This window comes from Kogia breviceps, chromosome 5, assembly GCF_026419965.1.
Source record: "Kogia breviceps isolate mKogBre1 chromosome 5, mKogBre1 haplotype 1, whole genome shotgun sequence".
Taxonomy (NCBI): domain Eukaryota; kingdom Metazoa; phylum Chordata; class Mammalia; order Artiodactyla; family Physeteridae; genus Kogia; species Kogia breviceps.
Window position 1 is genome coordinate 80,608,497 of NC_081314.1, and position 20,883 is coordinate 80,629,379.

Below are 20,883 nucleotides of genomic sequence, written 5' to 3' on the forward strand. Positions count from 1 at the left end.
CTCCTCCTCTCTATGGGCCCTTCTGCCCTGCCAACAATGCAACATGATCCATCCTCCCCTCTCCTGTCTCCACTTTGTGAATGATTTGGGGACCGGATTTAAGCCCAGCTGGCTTCCTCCTGCATGGAAGGCACCCCAGTCCCCCCTTCCTTCACTGGCTGTCACTCCACGATGAGGAAGGTGAGGACCATTTCACTTTGATAGCACCCCGTGGCAGACCTCATTAGGAAGATTTAATCCTCTGCTTAAAAAAATAATAAAATAAAAACATAGAACAGATTTGCAAACTCTGTATGTTCCTTGCTGGTAGCAAAGATGATCAAAGTTCTGCAGGACTCTAATTTTTGACAGGAAACAGCAACCAAGAAAAATTGGGTGTGGGGTGGGAAGGGAGTCTCTGATCCTCTAATGTTGCCTCTTACGGTGACTATTTCTATACCAGGGATCCCCAAATTCCTCCAGCTGCAGACTAAATGCTCTAACAGACTCCCCAGACCACCTGCCTTCCCAAGCCCCCTCCTCACTAGAGACGCGGAGGAAAGTTTGCCCCATATTGGTAGAGACCTCAACACAGGTTATCAGGGGCAAATTGTTAATATCATCAATCTTAGGAGGCTAGTAATCCCCAGACCAGCCAGGACCCCAGGCAGACCTCGGGGGCTCTGAAACTGCCCTGACCTTTGCTGGAACAAAGCAGCCCAGCCAACACCCCTCCTCTGCTTGCTGCCCTTACCTCTTTGGTGTGAGTGTGGAAGGAGACGGACATGTCCAGCAGAAGCTTCCGCTGCTCCACCCTACGCACGAAGTCTTGGATGCGCACCTCCAGATGCCGAGCTGCCTTGTAGATCTCCTCTGGGTCACATTCCCCTGTCTGAGCCAGCTGCTCTGCAGCTTCTAGGAGCTTGTCTGCATTGGTGTAAGTATTCTGCCGGCAACGACAGTGAGGGAAAGTCAACTTGCAGCCACAAACCGAGCTTCGCGCCTTCGCCCAACACCCCCCACCCCACCCCCGGGCTGCCCAGAGCTGGAGCGCAGGGCGTGGGCGCCGAGCCCAGAGCTCCCTGATTTGGCACGGGGGAGCTCAGCGCCCAGCTCACCCGCCGCCTCTCGGCAAGCCAGCAGCCTGCCTGGCAGCTTGGAACAAACGGGCACTAGCTAGGTGCCTTCTGCATCCCTGGGATTTCTCCCAGGTGGGCCGTGCCTGGAAAGAAGCAAGGAGACACACTAGAATCCCCATTCCTTGGCCGCACGCCCTGACCCCCTACCCTTACGGAGATCCATCACTGCCCTCACATCTCAGGCTGTAACTGCCAGAGTTGGAAATACCTCTTCCACGAAGATCGGCTGGGTTTCTATATGAGAACGCCAGGGAAATAATAACTGGGAGACTTGCTCGACTTTTCCCCCAAGTCCCTTGTAACTACTGGTGTTTATCTTTTGGAATGGAGCTATCTCTTTGGAGGGGAAAGGGTCAGCAACTCAGGGAACCGAAAGAAGGAAGCAGCCACAGCCAGAGTGAGGAGATGCAGGCTATTCCCTGTGCGCCCAGCGAAGGTTTAAAGCTTGCAGGAAGGTTGGGAATGAGTCTGGTGATTTTGTTTATCTTAAGCTACCACACGCACACACACATTCACACATGCACACACTCACTCTCACACACACTCTCCCCCCAACCCCTGTCTGTATTCTCCAGAGCAGTTTAAAAGGCAAGCAACTTGTAATTATTGTCCATGAGGATGGAGTCACTGCCTCTGCAATACCTATATTCCAGTTATTACATATATGCCATGGATACAACTTTCCTCACTAGGCTTCCCTTAAAAAAGATCTCCAGACAGACCCTGGATTAGAGTTGGTGACTCAGGTGTACATTATATTTCTTAATATCCCTGTAGCGACACAATGACCTACAGAATGGTGAACAAGTGGTTACTGGTGACGGTGTAAATCCGGCGGCAGAAACAGTCAGGATCGAATGCAAAGCGAGTGGAGAACTAGAATGGATTTTGGAGCAATGACTGTATGGTGCTTTACTTTGCCCATATCTGAAGTGGCCTCCGCTCCCCCATAGAGTTCTTTAGACTCACCTGAAGACCTGGGTGTTAAAGGTTGAATTGTGTCCCCCTCTAAATTCACACGGTGAAGTCCTAGCCCCCAGTACCTCAGAATGGGACCCTTATTTGGAATCAGTTATTGCAGATGTAATTAGTTAAGCTCAAGTCATAGTGAAGTAGGGTGGACCCCTAATTCAACGTATCTGCTGTCTTTCAAAAAAGAATGCCACGTGAAGAGACAGACACACACTCAGGGAGAACACCGTGTGAAGCTGAAGGCGGGGATCGGGGGATGTGTCTACCAGCCAGGGAATGCCAAAGAGTGCCAGCAAACTGCTGGAAGGTAAGAGAGAGGCATGGAACAGATTCTCCCTCACATCCCTCAGAAAAAAAACAACCCTGCTGACACCTTGTTCTTGGACTTCTAGCCTCCACAACTGTGAGGCGATACATTTCTGTTGTTTAAGTCACCCCGTGTGTGGTACTTTGTTATGGCAGCCCTAGCACACTAATACACCAGGTGGAAGACCCCAAAGACTGTTGACCCAGCTTCTTGATGGAACTACAGAGGATGAGCAGGCTTGCAGTAAACACTTGTCATGGCCTCAAGGGATGCCAAGAGAGGCCCTAATGGATCTTTAAGGAATGCCATCTGACAAGCAACTGCCCAAGGTAAACACTGTCCCCAGAGCAGGTGAGATGGGGCTGGGGCTGGGGCTGGGAGTGGGGATGAAAAGGAAGAAAAATCCTTCGGCCCCACTTGGGGGATTCATGGAAAAACAGATGATACTTATGAGAGGAAAGAGGCTTTGCCACTGAGTTAAGTAAGAGTATATTGATTCTGGAAAGCAAATGAAGGAAGTACTCAGAATCATGATGGAAATGCCGGGAGAGATGGGAAATGATAGGCAGGAGCCCCTCTGGGGCTGTGGGCCAGGTTAAGGAAGCCTCTTAGTGGGTTGCCTGCAATTTTTAGTAAATATACCCAGACCCGATGGGAGAGAGTTTTTTCAAGGATCTTTCAAATCTTTCACTTTAAACTTTAGGGAATCTCAAGAAATCCCCAAAAAAGGTTATGACTTTGTAGTTTCTAGCCAATAAATAAAAATTTATGCCAAGCCAAAGCAAGCTTGCTTTCAAGTTAAGTTTGGGACAAATAAGAGGTAACTAAAAAGCAAAAATGAAGTTTCCGCTGCATGTAAGGTAGACAGCTTGTCCCGGTTAGCCCAGGACTTTTCTGGTTTTAGCACTGAAAGTCCCGTGTCCTGCAAAGCCTCTCAGTCCTGGGAAAATGGGGATGGCTGGTCAACCTAACACATACCCAACACTGTAGGTGTCTCAGGAGTACAGATACATATACGATGTATATTGCCTCAAAGGAGAATAAAATCACCCTTGAGAGAAATAAAGTGACAACACATTAAACGGGGCAAGCAGCACAATAATTAGGGATTAACGTTTCCTGGCATGATATAGGTGCTAAGAAGAAAATGAGTGAAAACCAAATAATAGTAGCCAATAATGACTGAATACTTCTCACATGCCAAGGACCATGTGTATTAACTCGTTTAATCTTCACAATAACCCTAGGAAGTCGATACAGCCATCAGCCCCATTTCACAGATAAAGAAACTGAGGCAAAAAGTATTTCTGGCTAAGGTCACATTTCTCAAAAGTGACAGAAACAAGATTAAAATCTTGTTGTCTGCCTTCAGAGCCCAAGCTCCACATCAAACTACCCTATCAGATGAAAAGGGGCCTCGCACGCCCTATCAGATGAAAAGGGGCCTTGCACGCCATGCTAAGTTGTTTTGGTCCAAGGTAGTGGCAAAGCACTGAACAGCTGTATGTAGAAGAGAAGTATGACTGGGGTATAGTATCTAGAGACACTACCCTGCCTCTCTACAGATGAAGGCAGAAGCCTGAGGATGGGCAGGATTTAGCAGAGAAGGAGGGGTTTCTCATGGACAGGACTGTCTCCCTTTGTGCTCTGTTTATCCCATACCACAGCTGCTCTCATGCTCGTGGTAATGATGTGTTTCCCTGGGTATCTCCCCAGGTACTGGTCTGTGTACCCCTTAAAGGAAGGTCCCATGTCTCACTCGTCTCTAGTTCTTCACGCCAGATACCATGGCTGGTACACAACAGGCACTTACTAAATGTCTGTTGAACAAACAAGATTCAGAGATGGGAATGATCATGTCATGTCTGGATAAGTTGAGCCAACCTGACTAAAATTGGAGAGTGGCAGGAAATCACATTGGATAAGGCAGGGAAGAGCTTGATAATACATTTTATAGAGAGAGAGGGACAACAGAGACAGGGAGTAGGGCAACAGGGTCAGCACTAAAATCTGGGGTCCCTGCTCCACCCGCTACCCAGCCCTCCTCCCCATCACGACCAGAAAGAGCCTCTTAAATTCAAATCCAGTCACACCTCTCTTTCACGTAAAACAGTTCAGGGGCTTCCCCCTGACTTCGGGGTAAAACAACTCAGGGTGTCGTGCAAGGCTCTTCTTCACCTGACACCTGCTTTTTCCCTTCAGCTTCAACTCACATCACTCCCCTACAAACAGCCTGTGAAACAAATTGCTTCCACTTCCAGAAACTCACAGCACTGCATCTTCCCCTGTGCTTCTGCCTGGGGTGTCCTTCCCCCACGTTTTATATATGACCAACTCATACTCACCCTTTAAGACCCAGCCCAGCCCAGGTGTCACTTCTTTCAGGAGGTGTACCCTGAGATACACTTCTCTCCCAAGGTTGGCTTAGATGCACTCCTCTGAGCTCCAGAGTGACCTGTGCCAACTCCCTCCTTGGTACCTGCCATATTCTAATGCAAATGTTTGCCTTTCTCATCCACTTAGGGGCAGGTAAAGCCTTTCACATCTTTCCCTTAGTGCCTGGCGCCAAATAAGTGCTCTATAAAATTTTAGTGAATGGATGAATAATTAAAGAATACATTAATCCCCACCAATCCTAATATTCAATCCTTGGTCCTCATCCACTACTTGGTATAAGACCTCACATGCTAGAATTCATGTTCAATGTTCAATACCATTTGGTTTATCCTACCTCCTGGCACAGTCCTGAAACAAGAATGTGCTTACAGAATACCAACTAAAGTATTAACAGAGCAATACACTGATGCTTGTCATTGACACAAATTGGGGCAAGGATCACAATAGGCTTCTGCTCACCTTCTGACCTGCCCCAGGGCCAGAGTCCAACTTCACTATGAGTGCAGTTCCTAGGTATTCTTTGGTTCTCCAGCCTCCTACCCCCTGTCTTGGGTTTGGCCCCTTGCTGACATTTCCTAATTGATGTTGCGAAAATGGGTTATGAGTGCGGGGATATCAATCCCTCAGCCCCTGGGGCTTTCCAGCGGGGACTGTGGTAGCCAGAGCCCTGAGTCAGAGATTTGGGCCATACAGATGGCTGTACTTCCTGTTCTTCCCTCCCCTGCCATGCCCGTGTCCATCAGGTAAAAGCCCTTATGTCAAAAGGCATAAAATCTCATCTTCACTTCTTTATTGTGCTTTGCAGATACTGCTTTTTTTTTTTTTTTTTTAACAACTTGAAGGTTTGTGTCAACCCTGCGTTGAACAAGTCTATCAACACTGTTTTTCCAACAGCATTTGCTCACTTCATGTCTCTGTGTCACATTTTGGTAATTCTTGCAATATTTTAAATTCTTTCATTATCATTATCTTTGTTGATCTTTGATCAGTGATCTTTGATGTTACTACTATGACTTGCTGAAGGCTCAGATTATGGTTAGCATTTTTTAGCAATAAAGCATTTTTAAATTAAGGCATATACATTGTTTTTTTTAGACATAATGCTCTGGGCACACTTAATAGACTACAGTATAGTGCAAACAAAACTTTTATATGCACTGGGAAACAAAAAATTCATGTGGCTCGCTTTATTGCAGCAGCCTGGAACTGAACCCACAATATCTCTGAGGTATGCCTGTACCTTCCATTTCTCCTTCTGCAGCCTGCACTCATTACTTTTTTTTTTTTTTTTTTTTTTTTTGCGGTACGCGGGCCTCTCACTGTTGTGGCCTCTCCCGTTGCGGAGCACAGGCTCCAGATGTGCAGGCTCAGCGGCCATGGCTCATGGGCCTAGCCACTCCGCGGCATGTGGGATCGGGGAACGAACCCGTGTCCCCTGCATTGGCAGGCGGACTCTCAACCACTGCGCCACCAGGGAAGCCCTCATTACTTTTTGAAACAGAGCATTCTAGGATAACTAAAAACATGGGCATCCCAGCAATACAGCTGTGGTTTCAGACTTCTTAGGCTGAAGCAGAGGGACAGGAGGCCGGCTTTTTCAGGCAAGGTGTGGGAGAGGCAGTCAGTAAAAACATTTCCGGTGTTAAGAGTTGGCCTCCTTGATAATATGAAGTTAGCCCTCTTGGCCCTATGCTCTGGGGATGAGGAAGGATGAGGCCAAAAGTTACTCTTATAATTCAAAAGAGGCAGTATGGACTGAAGAACGCAACTATCAGAGGGCCAGGATAGAACTCCCCTCCTGATGATTTTTTTTCCAGGTTGCATTGTTGGGACCAATGAGCAGTGAGAGGAAAGCAGCAAAAGGACACAAACACTAACAAAATAAAAGAGACAGACAGACAGACATAGAAGCACAGGCATTAGGGAGGCATATACTTATCTCTGGATCTTGACATCAGTGAATGCAGGCAGATCAAGGTAATGCCATTTGAGTAGTAATTTATAGTTGACTAATAAATCTCTCTCACACTCCTTCTCTCACACTCCTTACCCAATCTGGGGCAGATCTACAGAGGATGCATCTGTGTGTGAGGAGACTACCCAAGGCTGGAGAAAGAACCACTTGAAAGGATTGGATGTAACAGCATGCAGTACTCTCACTGGATGAGGGATAGTACCTGTTTCTACCAGTTAGACCGCAAAACATTGTGATTCACAGGATATTGGGTAGAGAACTCAGTTGAGTCTTGCCTCAGCTAAGGTAAATAATTAGCTCTAGACTGAGTACTTCTCTGGTCTTGCCTAACACATTTTTTAAAAAATTTTTATTGGGGTATAATTGATTTACAATGTTGTGTTAGTTTCAGGTGTACAGTGAAGTGAATCCATTATGCATATACACATATCCACTCTTTTTTAGCTTCTTTTCCCATATAGGGAAAAGAGTAGAGTTCCCTGGGCTATACAGTAGGTCCTTATTAGTTATCTATTCTATATATAGTAGTGTGTATGTGTCAGTCCCAATCTTCCAATTTATCCCTCCTCCCCCTTACCCCTCAGTAACCAAAAGTTTATTTTTTACATCTGTAACTCTATTTCTATTTTGTAAATAAGTTCATGTGTAGCCTTTTTTTAGGTTCCACATATAAGCAATATCATGATATTTGTCTTTCTCTGTCTGACTTACTACACTCGATATGAGAATCTCTAGGTCCATCCATGTTGCTGCAAATGGCATTATTTTGTTCTTTTTTATGGCTGAGTAATATTCCATTGTATATATGTACCACATCTTCTTTATCCATTCCTCTGTTGATGGACATTTAGGTTGTTTCCATGTCCTGGCTATTGTAAATAGTGCTGCAATGAATATTGGGGTGCATGTATCTTTTCGAATTATGGTTTTCTCCAGATATATGCCCAGGAGTGAGATTGCTAGATCATATGGTAGCTCTATTTTTAATTTTTTAAGGAACATCCATACTGTCCTCCATAGTGGCTGTACCAGTTTGCATTCCCTAACACATTTTAAAAGAAAGACCTGAAAGGATTAAACTTTTTTCAAGTAACTTAACTGTGTCCCAGAACAAAGTTTAAGAATATTTATAAGAATACAGAAATATCCAGCAACTGACAGGTAAAATTCACAATGTCTGGTATCTAGTAAAAAATTACCAGGCATACAAAGAAGCAGGAAAACATAACTTATGAGGCAAACAAAAATCAATCAAAACTGACCCAGAACTGGCATCGATGTTAAAATTAATAGACAGGTACTTAGAAATGGTTATTTTAACTATTTCATATGTTCAAAAAGTTAGATAGAGAAATAGAAGACATTAAAAAAAAAGACTTTACACTTTTAGAGATAAAAAACATACTGGATGGTATTAACAGGAGTTTAGATGTTGCAGAAGAAAAGATTACTGAACTTGATAACATAGCAACAGAAACTACTTAAAATGCTGAGAACTGAATCACTATGTTGTACACCTGAAACTAACACAATATTGTAAATCAATCATACTTCAAATAAATAAACAAACACATAAATAAATGCTCAGAAAAAAAGAGTTAAAAAAACCCTAAAGCATCAGTGAACTATGGGACAACTTTCAGAAGACTAATATTCATGTAATTGAAATCCCTAAAGGAGGGGGAAGTGGAAAAGATATTTGAAGAAATAACGACCAAAAGTTTCCAAACTTAATGAAAACTATAAAACCACAGATCCAAGAAACTCAACAAACCCTTAACACAAGAAACACAAGGAAAACTACATCAAGGCACATAAAAAACAAATCAAATCAAGTGGAAAAAGAAATGAATTCTTAAAAGTGACCAAGGGAAAAAAGATACATTGTACACAAAGGAACAAAAATAAGGATCACAACAGACTTCTCATCAGAAATAATGCAATCAAGAAAACAGTGGAGCAACATCTTTAAAGTGAAAAACAAACAAAAAACCCCACCAACCAAACAAAAAACCTGTCAAACTAGAATTCTATGCCCAGCACAAATATTTTTCAAAAACAAAGGTGAAATAAAGGCACTTTAAGGCATACAGAAGCTGAAAGAATTCTTCACTAGTAGACTTGTATGACAAGACATGTTAAAAGAAGTCCTTCAGAAAGCAGGAAAATGGTAACAGTCAGAAATATAGATCCACACGCAGGAATGAAGAACACTGGAAGTGCTCTTATATGGGTGACTATATACGATTTTTTTTCTTACTATTTAAACTCTTTAAAAGATAATTGAATGGTTAAACAAAAATAGTAACACTGTAATGTGGGTTTATAGCACATACACAAGTAAAACATGACAATGGCACAAAGACCAGGAAGGGAGAAACAGAAACACAGCTGATCCTTGAACAACATGGGGTTAATTCAACCTCCATATCTGAGGTTCCCCTGCATCCATGGATTCAACCAACCATGGACTGTGTAGTACTGTAGTATTTACTATTGAAAAATATCTATGTATAAGTGGACCTGAGCAGTACAAACCTGCACTGGGTAAACTGTATACAACTGTAAGGTTCTTGTACTATATGTGAAGTGGATAATATTACTTGAAGTAAACTACGATATATTAAAGACAAATACTATAAACCCTGAAGCAACCATTAAAGTAACTAAATAGTGATAGCTATTTAGCCAGCAAAGGAGATAAAATGGAATCATAAAAAATATTCAGTTAATCCAAAAGAGGAAGAAAAAGAGAAAATGTAACAAAGAATAGATGAAACAAATAGAAATAAATAAGATGACATTAAATACATCAATAATCACATTAAATAAATTGTCTAAATACCACAATCAAAAGGCAGAGATTTTCAGACTGGATAAAAAGGCAAGTCCCAAGTATACACTGTCTACAGGAAATGCACTTCAAATGTAAAGACACAACTAGGTTAAAAGTAAAAGGGTAGAAAAAAATATAATATGATAACACTAATCAAAATAAAGCTTGGATGGCTACATTAGTATCAGACACAGTAGATTTCAGAGCAAATAATATTACCGGGGAAAAAGAAGGTGACTTCATAATTATAAAAGGGTCAGTTCATCAGGAGGATATATTAATCCTAAACATTTATGTACCTAACAACAAAGCTTCAAAATATGTGAAGCAAAAACTGATAAACTTGCAAGAAGAAAGAGACAAATCCACAATTACAGACAGGGATTTAATGCCCCCTCTCAATAATTAATAGAAAAGTAGGCAAGAAATTAGTAAGGATATAGGAGATTTGAACACTCTCAACCAACTTGATCTAATTGACATTTATAGAACACTCCACCCAACAACAGCAGAATGCACATTCTTTACAAGTGCTCACAGAATATTTACCAAGATTAATCATATTCTGGGTCATAAAACAAGTCTAACACATTTAAAAGGATAGGAGTCATAAAAGTACTTTCTCTGATCATAAAGTAATTAAATTATAAGTCAATAATAGAAATATCTCTGGAAACTCCAAAGAGTGGGAAACTAAATTACACACTTCTAAATAATCCAAGGGTCAAAGAAGGCAGTATCCATTTACCAAGTATGTACAGTATGCTAGGCATTGTGTTAGGCTCTTTATATACATTACCTCTAAGCTTTGAAACCAAACATAAGATAGGCATTATTTACTTCATTTTACAAATGAGAAAACAAATGAGGCTTGAAGAGGTAAAGTAACTTGTTTGGAGAATGTTACAGAGCTAGAAAATGGCAAGCTGTGTTTCTGACTGTAACATCCAGGCTCTTTTTTCATTGAACCATGTATCTCTCTCTCTAAGACTCAATGTAAAACCTCCATCTCCTCTGCTCCTCTGTTACTTTACTCACTCTTATGCCTTTGATTTTCAAATTATGACACTGTAATTGTTCATTTGCAACTGCTATTCTTGTTTGCAACAAACTTCCAGTGTGTACATGTTGACTTCCAGAGAGAACTGAATTCTCCTTGGAGGAGAGAGTCCTATCTTACTCGTCTTTTCTATCTCAGCTACTCATCAATATACCTGCCAGCACAGTGTTCTGTTCTCAATAGGCACTCAACCCCAAAACTCTGTGGCCCAGCGTCTTGTCAGCAGTAAGCCTTGGAAATGGACGTTTACCTTGTCTCCTAATGTAGCTAGTCCTGAATTTAAGGATAAGTAGTGATCCAAAAGTTCCTTTGTAAGACTCTTAGCAATAGGAGTGTGTTTTCCATGTAAATGGGAGTTAGAGTCTCAGGACAAAGTAAAGAAATTCAGTTGAGCACACAGCATATTTAAAATACAGTACTGATATAGCACATCATGTACAATCAGCCAAAATTTATAACTAGGGTGATATAGGAAAATGCTTTTCAGTTTTCATCCTGGAGCATCAGGCACATATTTCTCCATCATCTGCTGGCTCTTGCAGGGGAAGAAGGGATGGACTCTGACAATGGCAAAGAGGTCTTTGGTGGGAAGCAATAAGATGGAAAGGAGGAAACTACTTGGTATCAGTGATGGGTTAACCCACCATATTATATCTGCTGGAAGGACATCTTCCTAGGTGTTCTGAATAAGGGAACAAACAATAGTTGCCTCCATTAGGACAATCTGTATGTCCAAACAAGGAGTAACTAATGACTAGTCCTAATCAGATGCTCCTTAAATTGGAGACTGTCTGTACAAATCTGCTACAAATCTACTCACTGGGACTGATACCAAATATAACTACTGTAGATGCCAATACCTCCCAACACAAATAGTCTGGGAGCCGAGATTATCTCTGGGAACCTAAATGCTGGCTTTATCACATTTACATATACAATCACCACCCTGTCCCATTCTCACACACATCTCTACTTTCTGGAAAGCATTTTCCTCTCTATATCTAAAATGCTTCAACAACTTTTCCTATTAACAATAAATGGTGTATTTTTCAGAACTCCACATTTTTAAAGTAAAGTTTTATTTCCTACAGTCTAACTTTTATTTGTTTAAGAATGTACCTAGGCTGAGGAATTCTGAGAAAAGAATAGCAGTTGTTCTTTGCTAGGGTGTTCTCCTTTACTGATTTTCTTTCCTTCTAATCCTCACTAACCCTCTTCATTTACATGCTGTGCTTTAAAGGAACTTCAGTGTATTTTCTCTCAGCTGCAGGCTGGAAGCTGAATATCTAGGCACTCTCAGGTAAGACAGCAAAAGAGATAATGAGAATTAACTATTAGCATATAATAATAACAAAAAGTAACACTTTGTTTCTGGACCAAAAGGCAGGCTCAATCCTAGAGGTTGCCAATACAAGTTACAAAATATGATTTGACAGAAAATACCAGGTCCAGCTTGTAAGAAAGGACCAGCCAGATTCCAGAAAATGTGGCCACCCCTAGGGGACTGAGACACAAAGCAAGGAAGGACTTTCTCCTTGACCCTCCCCACCTATGCCTCCAGGGCATGGAGAGCAGTTGAAGGCAGAGACTGGGCCAGGCCTGATGCTTAGACTGAACATAAAGAAGATGGTGCTTATAGGAAGGGGCCTAGAGGCCAGAGGTTGGCCCAGAGTTACAGGCTGGGGCTAAGGAAAGAGTCCTAGGGAGCTGAGCAATTAGGAGATCAAAACCAGGAGAGTGCTGTGCAGACACAAAGCTCTGAAGACTGCAGAGGGAAGCATTTAATCCTCTTCCCACTGAGCAAGTCCCAGATGCAGCCAGCTGGCATCCATATTGCTGCTGGGAAACAACCCACTCTTGGAAATTAATAATACAGTCTCCACCCTGGCCACTCTTCCTCTTCCCTCCTTCCCCTCAGCTCAAATTGGCAAAAAAATGAAGGGGAACACGTCACCACAACAGAAGAATGAGGACAAAAATATTTTAGAAGTGAAGAAGGCAGACCAAAGTGTTCAGATACGGATTTGTGGATTGCCCAGTCGCCTAGCCCTATAGAAGTTCTTTCTCATGTGGAATTCTTAAAGCCAAAGAAACAGTAGTTGGTGAGACAGCATCCCCATGGAACAGAGATGAGTAGGGCCACCTGTTGCAGGATTTGGCCATTCAAGAGATTTGGGGGTGGGGGGATGTACCTAAAGTGATGTTCTCTCGCAGAAGAGTAACTTTGCAGTGTTGCTGGTTTTCCTCTTTTCCATATCCTATGTTTGGCTGGCAGTGGGCATGAGAGGGAGAAGGCAGGGCTTTAGAGAGAGAAGACAGTCGGCTTGAAAAATACTGCTGAAAACCCTGGGGCTTGTGGGTTTATTTTTCTCTCCTGTTCCACCCTGAAAAGGACAGATAGGGAAAGGTATGCCTGACCCAGGGAAATGGGGATCAGGTGATGGGGAGAACAGCAGAGGGGCTGGCCCACACTTCTGCTCTCCTACTGGTTAGCACAGTGCTCCTCGAGCCCTTCCACCCTCCTGTGGTCACATAGAGCCCTGAGGGTCCTACATAGATCTACAGGGAGCCTGCCGCCTCTGACTCTCTTTGTGGATGGTGTTCCTGCCCCCTTTTGACTTTGCAGACCCCAACCCCTCCTATCTGCCCTGTACCTACCTTAGCCAACCTCCCTGGGTTTCATCCACACATTCTATGGAACAAGGTTTCTTAACAGTAGCACTATTAACATTTGGGGCTGGATAATTCTATGTTGGGGGGCTGTTATGGGTTGAGTTCTGTCCATCCAAAAAGATATGTTACAGCCTTAAGTACCTGAGAATGGGACCAGTGTTAGAAATAGTGTTGATGTAGGTGGAATTAGTTAAGATGACGTCAGACTGGAATTGAGTGGGCTTTAATCCACTATGACTCATGCCCTTATAAAAAGATGGGCCCATAAACATACAGACACAGACAGGGCGCCGTGTGACATGAAAGCCAAGACTGGAGTGATACAAAGGAAGGCCAAAGATTGCCAGCAAACACCAGAAGTCCAGAGAGAGAGGCTGGGAACAGAGTCTCCCTCACAGAAGCAACTAACCCTACCAACACCTTGATCTCAGACTTCTAGCCTCCAAGTCTGTGAGACAATACACTTCCGTTGTTTTAAGCCACCCAGTTTGTGGTACTTTGTTACAGTAGCCCTAGGAAACTAACACAGGGGCTGTTCTGTGTACTGCAGGATGTTTAGCAGAATCCTTGGCCTCTACCCACAGGATGCCAGTAGCAGCCCCTTCCCCAGATGTCATAACCAAACATGTCCCCAGACGTTGACAGATGTCCCCTGGAGGTCAAAAATGCCTTCCAGTTGAGAAACACTGTTTAGATCATAAAACCATAGAGGAAGCCCCAGTGAGCGAGACCGTACAACCTCCTCAGTTTACAGTGCTAAGAAATCATCTAATCCTGTCGTTCTCAGAGGACAGGATTAGGGTAGGTAAAGGGATCTGGGGAAGAAAAGCAGTGCTCAGGCCCTACCCCAGATCACTCAAATCAGAATGGGAGGCTAAGGGTGTGGGCGAGGAGAGTATCTGGCAGCATGTGTTCTTAAAAGCTCCCCCAGCAGATGTTTTTATAATTGCAGCCATTATTTAAGGTTGAAACCACTCATGTAAGGACTGGGCTCACAGCCTGGGCTGAAATTCTAAGGTGACAGAAGTCTAGTCTTTTGCCCTAAAATGGCTACAGGCTTTGAATGAATGGTAATGTTCCTTAAGACCAAAAAGTTCAATAATAGGGGGATGCTTTACTACACTGTGGTACAATCACATGAGGCAGTCATTACAATTATGTTTTGAAGACTATTTAGTGATCTGAGGAAGTATTCCTGATGTAAGATTAAATGAACAAGTCAGGATAAATCAGAGTATGATTCTGACTCCTATCTATCTATCTATCTATCTATCTATCTATTGGAAAAAACCACTACTGATAATGATGGCTGCCAGTTCTGGATCCACTTACAAACATTATTACAGTGGTAGACCATGCTATTGTATCATGTTATAGATAAGAAAAGTGAGGCTTGGAAAGGTGAAAGAACTTGAGTAAACTCACATAGCTAGTAAATGGTGGATGCCAATGTGGAATTCACATTTATTTGACTCCAAGCAAAACATTCGTTGCATTCTGCTGTGCTGAATGGAAATTTGCCAAAAAAATATTAATCGTTTATATATAATTATCTTTAAGTTATATTAGGGATGATTTTTCTTTTCCACTATTTCCTTGTTTCCAAGTGTTCTACGGTGAACATGTATTAATTTTATAGTCAAAAAAAAGGAAAAATCATTCAAAGTATAAAAATGATATGCAGGGCATTCTTCAGAAATTATGCCAAAAAATAAACAAAATTTTATATTTACATATGTTTGCTACTTTTTGTATGTGTAAGAAAAATGTACAAGCTAACTGTGATTGCCTTGGGAGGGAGGGGTTGGGAAATTGGAGAGGAGGGATAATTAGCATTTTTATTTACACATATCTTTGTAATGTTTCACTTGTTATTACAAAAAATAGGAATCGCTTTCAAAATTTGAAAAATACCAAATAAAAGAAATTTTAAGGGAAAACGTAAGGATCTAATATATTTCTGTCAACTGAGTACATCCAGAAATACAAAAAACTTTCATTACAAATGTATTTATCTTAGAGAGAGATGCATTTCCTAGTTCTGGGAACCTGAAGACACCAATGCTTGACCAACCACTGCGAAATATTCAATCATAAAAAAATGCAAAATCTCTCTGTAGCCCCAATCAGAGATTTCACCTTTCTCAGTTTGGACTTTATGACACTGCTCATCATAGCTCTGAAGAAGCATGATTTTTTTTTTTTAACTTTTTTTTTTTTTTTTTTTTGCGGTACGCGGGCCTCTCACTGTTGTGACCTCTCCCTTTGCGGAGCACAGGCTCCGGACGCGCAGGCTCAGCAGCCATGGCTCACAGGCCCAGCCGCTCCACGGCATGTGGGATCTTCCCAGACCGGGGCTCGAACCCGTGTCCCCTGCATCGGCAGGCAGACTCTCAACCACTGCGCCATCAGGGAAGGAAGCCCCCAAGAAACATGATTTTGATATGACATATATATGCAAAAAAGATCCATTTAAAAATAATTACCTATGAAATCCTGAAAAATTATTTCCCCTGTGCACAATGCAACATCAACTACCCGGGACCCTGAGTTGTCTCCCTCAGCAGTCAAAAATAAGAGACGTGTCAAATTTGAAAATACTTAAAAGTGAGGTAGACTCTCAGACAACACTCCCAAGAGCCTCTGCCTGGAATGGGGCTATAGGGTTTGGTTGAAAGCCTTCTTTATCACCATCATATAAATATCAAAGCCCTCATGCCCACGGCATGCAGCTGACAGCAGCAAAGAGTGACAGGCAGGGGCCAGTCCTTTGGTACTTATCTGTATGAAACTGACAAGCTGATGTGATTGATTGAAATGCTTAGGGCCCTTTAAATAAAAATCAGCAAAATAAAGATGGAGTGATGCAAAGATCAAAGGAATAATAGGAGAGATCTACTTCTAGAAGAATCATCCTCTGTCTTCCCATCTTGCTGGTACATTCTGGGACTGGGGTTTCAGTGGCTTTAGAAGGTCTAGGTCACTTATACCTTACCTTTCTCAGGTATACCATTAAGATCATCATCATCATCCAGGAGAAATATGGCTTTTAGCCACAGGGCTGCTCCGGGGCCCACAGGAAGTGACACATACTGCTCTAGGGGCTATATTCCCTGATCAGGCCTCCCTCAAAGCAAGTCAGTCCTAGAAGGGCTGCAGTATTGGGAGGGACCCTCTGTAATGGAAAAGGAAAACCTAGGCCTCTGCAGTGGCCTTGGAGGTCTCTCTACTCATGTTCACTGAAATTAGTGAACATTGCCATGCATCCTGAGGCATCAAAAAAAAAAAAAAAAAGGTGAATTGTGTTCAGAATGGTCTGTATAAAAGGCATGGAAAGTTTAAACTGTATTTCAAAAAGTTTACCAAAAATAAAGATGAAATCTGAAAAGTTTCAGCATGAAGTGCTTAGGGTGGAGTCTTGTTTTTTTATGAAATTAAATTATGTAGAACAGTTCATTCTCCAAGGACGAGAAAGAAATGAGGTGTGACAGTAGTACAAAGTGGTGATGTGATGCTGAGGGCACACTGGGTAACGAGTGATCAGGTAAGATGGACAGGCCTGGAGAAGGAGGCACATTTTTCAGCCAACTTTAAAAAGTCTAAAATGTGAAGGCAAAGAGGAGGAATCTGCCAGGCAAGGGAATGGCTTGCGCAAAGATCCACATTGGGAAGTTGGGAAGATATGAGGGGTCTTGGCAAGGAACTAAGAGAGGCACAGTCGTGGGGTTTCCTCCTTCAAGTCGGGGTTGGTGATGGAAAGTTTGCTGGGGATGTAAAGCAAAAGTGGCTCTAGGCTCTTCAGGAAGAACAGCCCACCTCTGCTGAGAGAAGCACAGTGTAGGAGTCAGAGAGCTCAGCTCTAGCCCTTACTGTGGGATAAGCCCCAGACAGTGGTCATGTAGTACAGAACAGTGGTGGGGTGGGGTGTGAGGGGGGCAGAAGAGACAGAGGAAGGAGAGCTACACAAAGAATGGGGCCACTTGCACACCCTTCTCAAACAGGGCCAGATTCAGGATGGATTCTAGGATGGAAGAGACACCATATATCCACCAAGGACTATTTATCACAGACTGTCCGCCAAGACCCAGGGCCCTCTGAGACCTCAGGATTCCCATTTTCAAAGTGGGAACAACATCTGCTTCCTGCTTCCTTTCTTTAGGTGATGGAGTGGAGAGATTCACCCACTGGAGCATTTCCTTGGAGGAGAGATGCTGCGGGAGATCAAAGACTCCCCACAAATGGGCCCCAAGGGAACGGGCAGAATCCAAATAGCTGGAGGTTGGACCATGAGACAGGGAAGGGTCACGAGGTTCAGGCTCACGTCCCATCATTCACCTCATTATTTGGAGCGCTTGAACATTCCTAACTTTTACAGGCCAAGAAGTGTCTTCCATGACCACAGATGACACCCATAACCCTCATAGTCATGAAAACCTCGGTAAGAATCATGGGTTATTCAGCACAAACCCACCCTCAACACGACAAAGGGGAAATTAAGCAGTGGGGTTATGTGAATGCAGACACAGTAAGCAGGAGCAAGCTGGCCAGGAGGCGGGGTCTGGCGGGGCATGGATACTTTCACAGAACCCCAAAGAAAGTAGCTGGAAGAGTCACTGTAGGCCCCCGGGGCTCTCTGGAAAGGCTGGGTATGAGCTGTGAGCAGGGCTTCCCTGTTCTCTCTGGGCAGAAGGGCATGTAAGATAAGTGGTCAGAGTGCTCTACGTACAAAACATCATGCTGTTTCCATTTCCATTTCCAAAATCCACCTCTGACCCCAAAGTCTCACTGATCTACACTTACATAAACATCAGAACAAGGCTCATTAAATCACTAGCTTTAGCTTTAGAATGTGGAAAGTTTCCCGGCTAATCCTACTATGCATGGGAATCTGGCCCTCAAACAGTGTCAGAAGTCTGAAGAGTTCAGTTAAACTCTGAGACTGGTCAGCACATTCTCTCTCTTGGGAAACACCCGGTATTGGGCAACAGCATCAATCTTTTCTATATCTTTAGCTCCTCTTTTCTAAGCATGCTCCAGACATGATCTCATCCACTGTCTCTATATCCCTGGAATAATAATGATAATTTCCATCTGCTCTGTGCTCTAGACTTATAGTGCTTTTAAGTACATTATCTCATTTAATGCTTACTTCAACTATGATGGAATAAACATTATTCCCACTTTGTAGATGTAGAAAGGAAGTCTGGTGAGGTTAGGTGACTTGTACATACAGATGGAGTGGCTCTGGGCCTCCTACCCAGGTGTTCCAATCCCTGTATCCTTCCTCTTACTGGATCTTGTTGCCTCCCACAAGGAAAAAGGGAGGAAGACTCTGTAACTCTCATTTTATTGATGGTAAGATTATGGCTTTAATTACTGAAGTGGCCTTCATATGAGGCATAGGGTAAGGAAAGAGAGAATCTAGGAAATTATCAAAATTATTCTCTTTGATAGAGAGAATCTATCAAAGTTATCTGGTACCAAATCACCTGACCACCTGAAGCAATGATGGGATGTAATTACTTGGAGTGAAACTCAAACCTCAACCTTTCTAACCTTATAAATTTGTAAAACTTTTACTAGGGTGACAGCTACAGCAGTTGGGTCAGACCCAAGTTTTGCATCCAAATAACCCTCTCTTCTTTAGTTATATTTTTTTAAGCAAATGAGACTGACCTTGTGAATTCCCAAGACACTAAAGAGTCTATAATTTTAGGCAGAGTCCAAGACTCCTGAAGAAGAAGAAAACTGAAACATATCTATCACATGGATTTGGGGCTCCCTTTTTAGCCTTATTCACTGCCCCCTTCCCTCGAAGTTATTTTCAAATTCTAGGCATGTGATGGACTAAAGTCCACCAGAGCTATTTCAAACCATACTTGGCATTGTTGAGGCTCAGATATAACATACAAAATAGTCCACAGGGTGAAACACCATGGAGATGCGTAATTACAGCTGAGGTTGCCAATATCTAATGTTATCAGCTCCTAGAATATAGTAGGACAGCTGCACTAGTCTCTGCTGAAACCCAAAGGGAAGTGCCTTGGACTGGCTGGGCATTTGCCTGTGTATCCCAAGACAAATAAAGACACCTATCCTGATGAGGCCTGGATGTCACCTGGACCCACAGGAGACCACAAGAGCTCAGCTCTCTCTGCCCCAAACCTGGCTGCCTTTGCAGGTGGAATAACTCAGATGTGATGCTTTGTTCCTGTCATACCTTGGCAGTGGGCTTTTCTCCTGTTAAAAATTTATTCCAAACAAAACTGGTTCATGAAATACCTCCAGTTGCTTATTGGCAGAGAAAAAGGACACATATCTGCTTGGTGGGCTGTTCTTTTTGGTGGTGTATGTTTATTTTTTGGTTTGTGTAATATACAGCCTGAAGCCCTTTCACTCAGGACTCTTAGGTGTTGGTTCCTGGTATTCATCACCTGTCCCCACGGCACCTCCACCCACAAGTTCTCAAAAGCCCTTACCCTTCAGCGCAGACACTCCTGATTTGCCCATCACCCCGAATGCCACAGCAAAGGCGTACTCGCCTCACGGAGCTCTTAGGGGTCCTAGAAAGCACAGCCCACCTGAAACCACATTTGGACCAGAACCAAGCACTGCATCCTGGACCCTGACTAGAGCCCCTATTTCAGGAAAGGATCTCCCAAGAGTAGATGGGACAGAAATGAAGGAAAGAAGAGGAGGAAAAGAAGAAGGAGAGAAAGGAAGAAGGAATGGGGAAGAGGAGCGAGGCTACAAATGCTACTGTTTTGAAGTACTCCCCACCCACCTACCACCTCCACCATCACCATCTCCAACATCATCTCAGCCAGTTTTAGGGGCTCAGAAGGTCCTCACATCCCTCTAATATACACTCACCTGCAATGGGGCACTGGAAAGGCTTGGGAGGGCACTGGTAAATTGCCCTTCTCTGAAGCTTTCTCTTGGGAAAAGATTCTGAATGCTTGGCTTAAACCCAGCCCTCTGTTTTCAATGCTTATTTTGCTTCTCTTTACCCACTTGTAACTGTACCTGCTTTTAATGGCCTATAATTATAAGTTACTAGAACCTGGAAAGAGTAAAAAGTCTTAATATTTTACCAGCGAAAACTCAACCAAAACAAAAACCAAAACCACTGGAGATATATATCTATTACCATGGATATATCATTAAGTAGAAAAGCTGGCAACCAACATACATATACATATAAATAAAGAAATACCTGGAAGAATAAACACCAAAGTATTAGCAACTGTTAAGACAGACAACTGAGCGGGTGGATTATTTTATGTTCATCTGCACATATATAATGAAAATGTGTAGTTTTGTAATTAGAAATTTTTTTTAAAATAAAAATAAAATAGAAACTTCATGGGGAAAAAAAATCAAAAAGAGAGTTGAATAAGCTCAGTTTTCCCCATTACTCTGAAGGTACGTGAGCTAGAAGCATGGGCTCTGGGGTCAGACTGGGTTCAAAGTTTGCATCCTACACCTGAATGATACTCTTTAGGCCTGATTTTTCATCTGGAAATTGAGGATAATATTAAAATC

General features: G+C 42.8%; 1 protein-coding gene across 25 annotated transcripts in view; it reads right to left on the reverse strand.

Annotated features, from left to right (window-relative positions):
• KALRN (kalirin RhoGEF kinase) overlaps positions 1–20,883 on the reverse strand; it is a 654,958-nt gene that overhangs the window by 316,578 nt on the left and 317,497 nt on the right. For all 25 annotated transcript variants that reach the window (XM_067034412.1, XM_067034411.1, XM_067034409.1 and 22 more), the window contains one exon: positions 734–925. In XM_067034412.1, the coding sequence (XP_066890513.1) occupies positions 734–925 (192 nt within the window). The remainder of the gene's footprint in view (positions 1–733; positions 926–20,883) is intronic.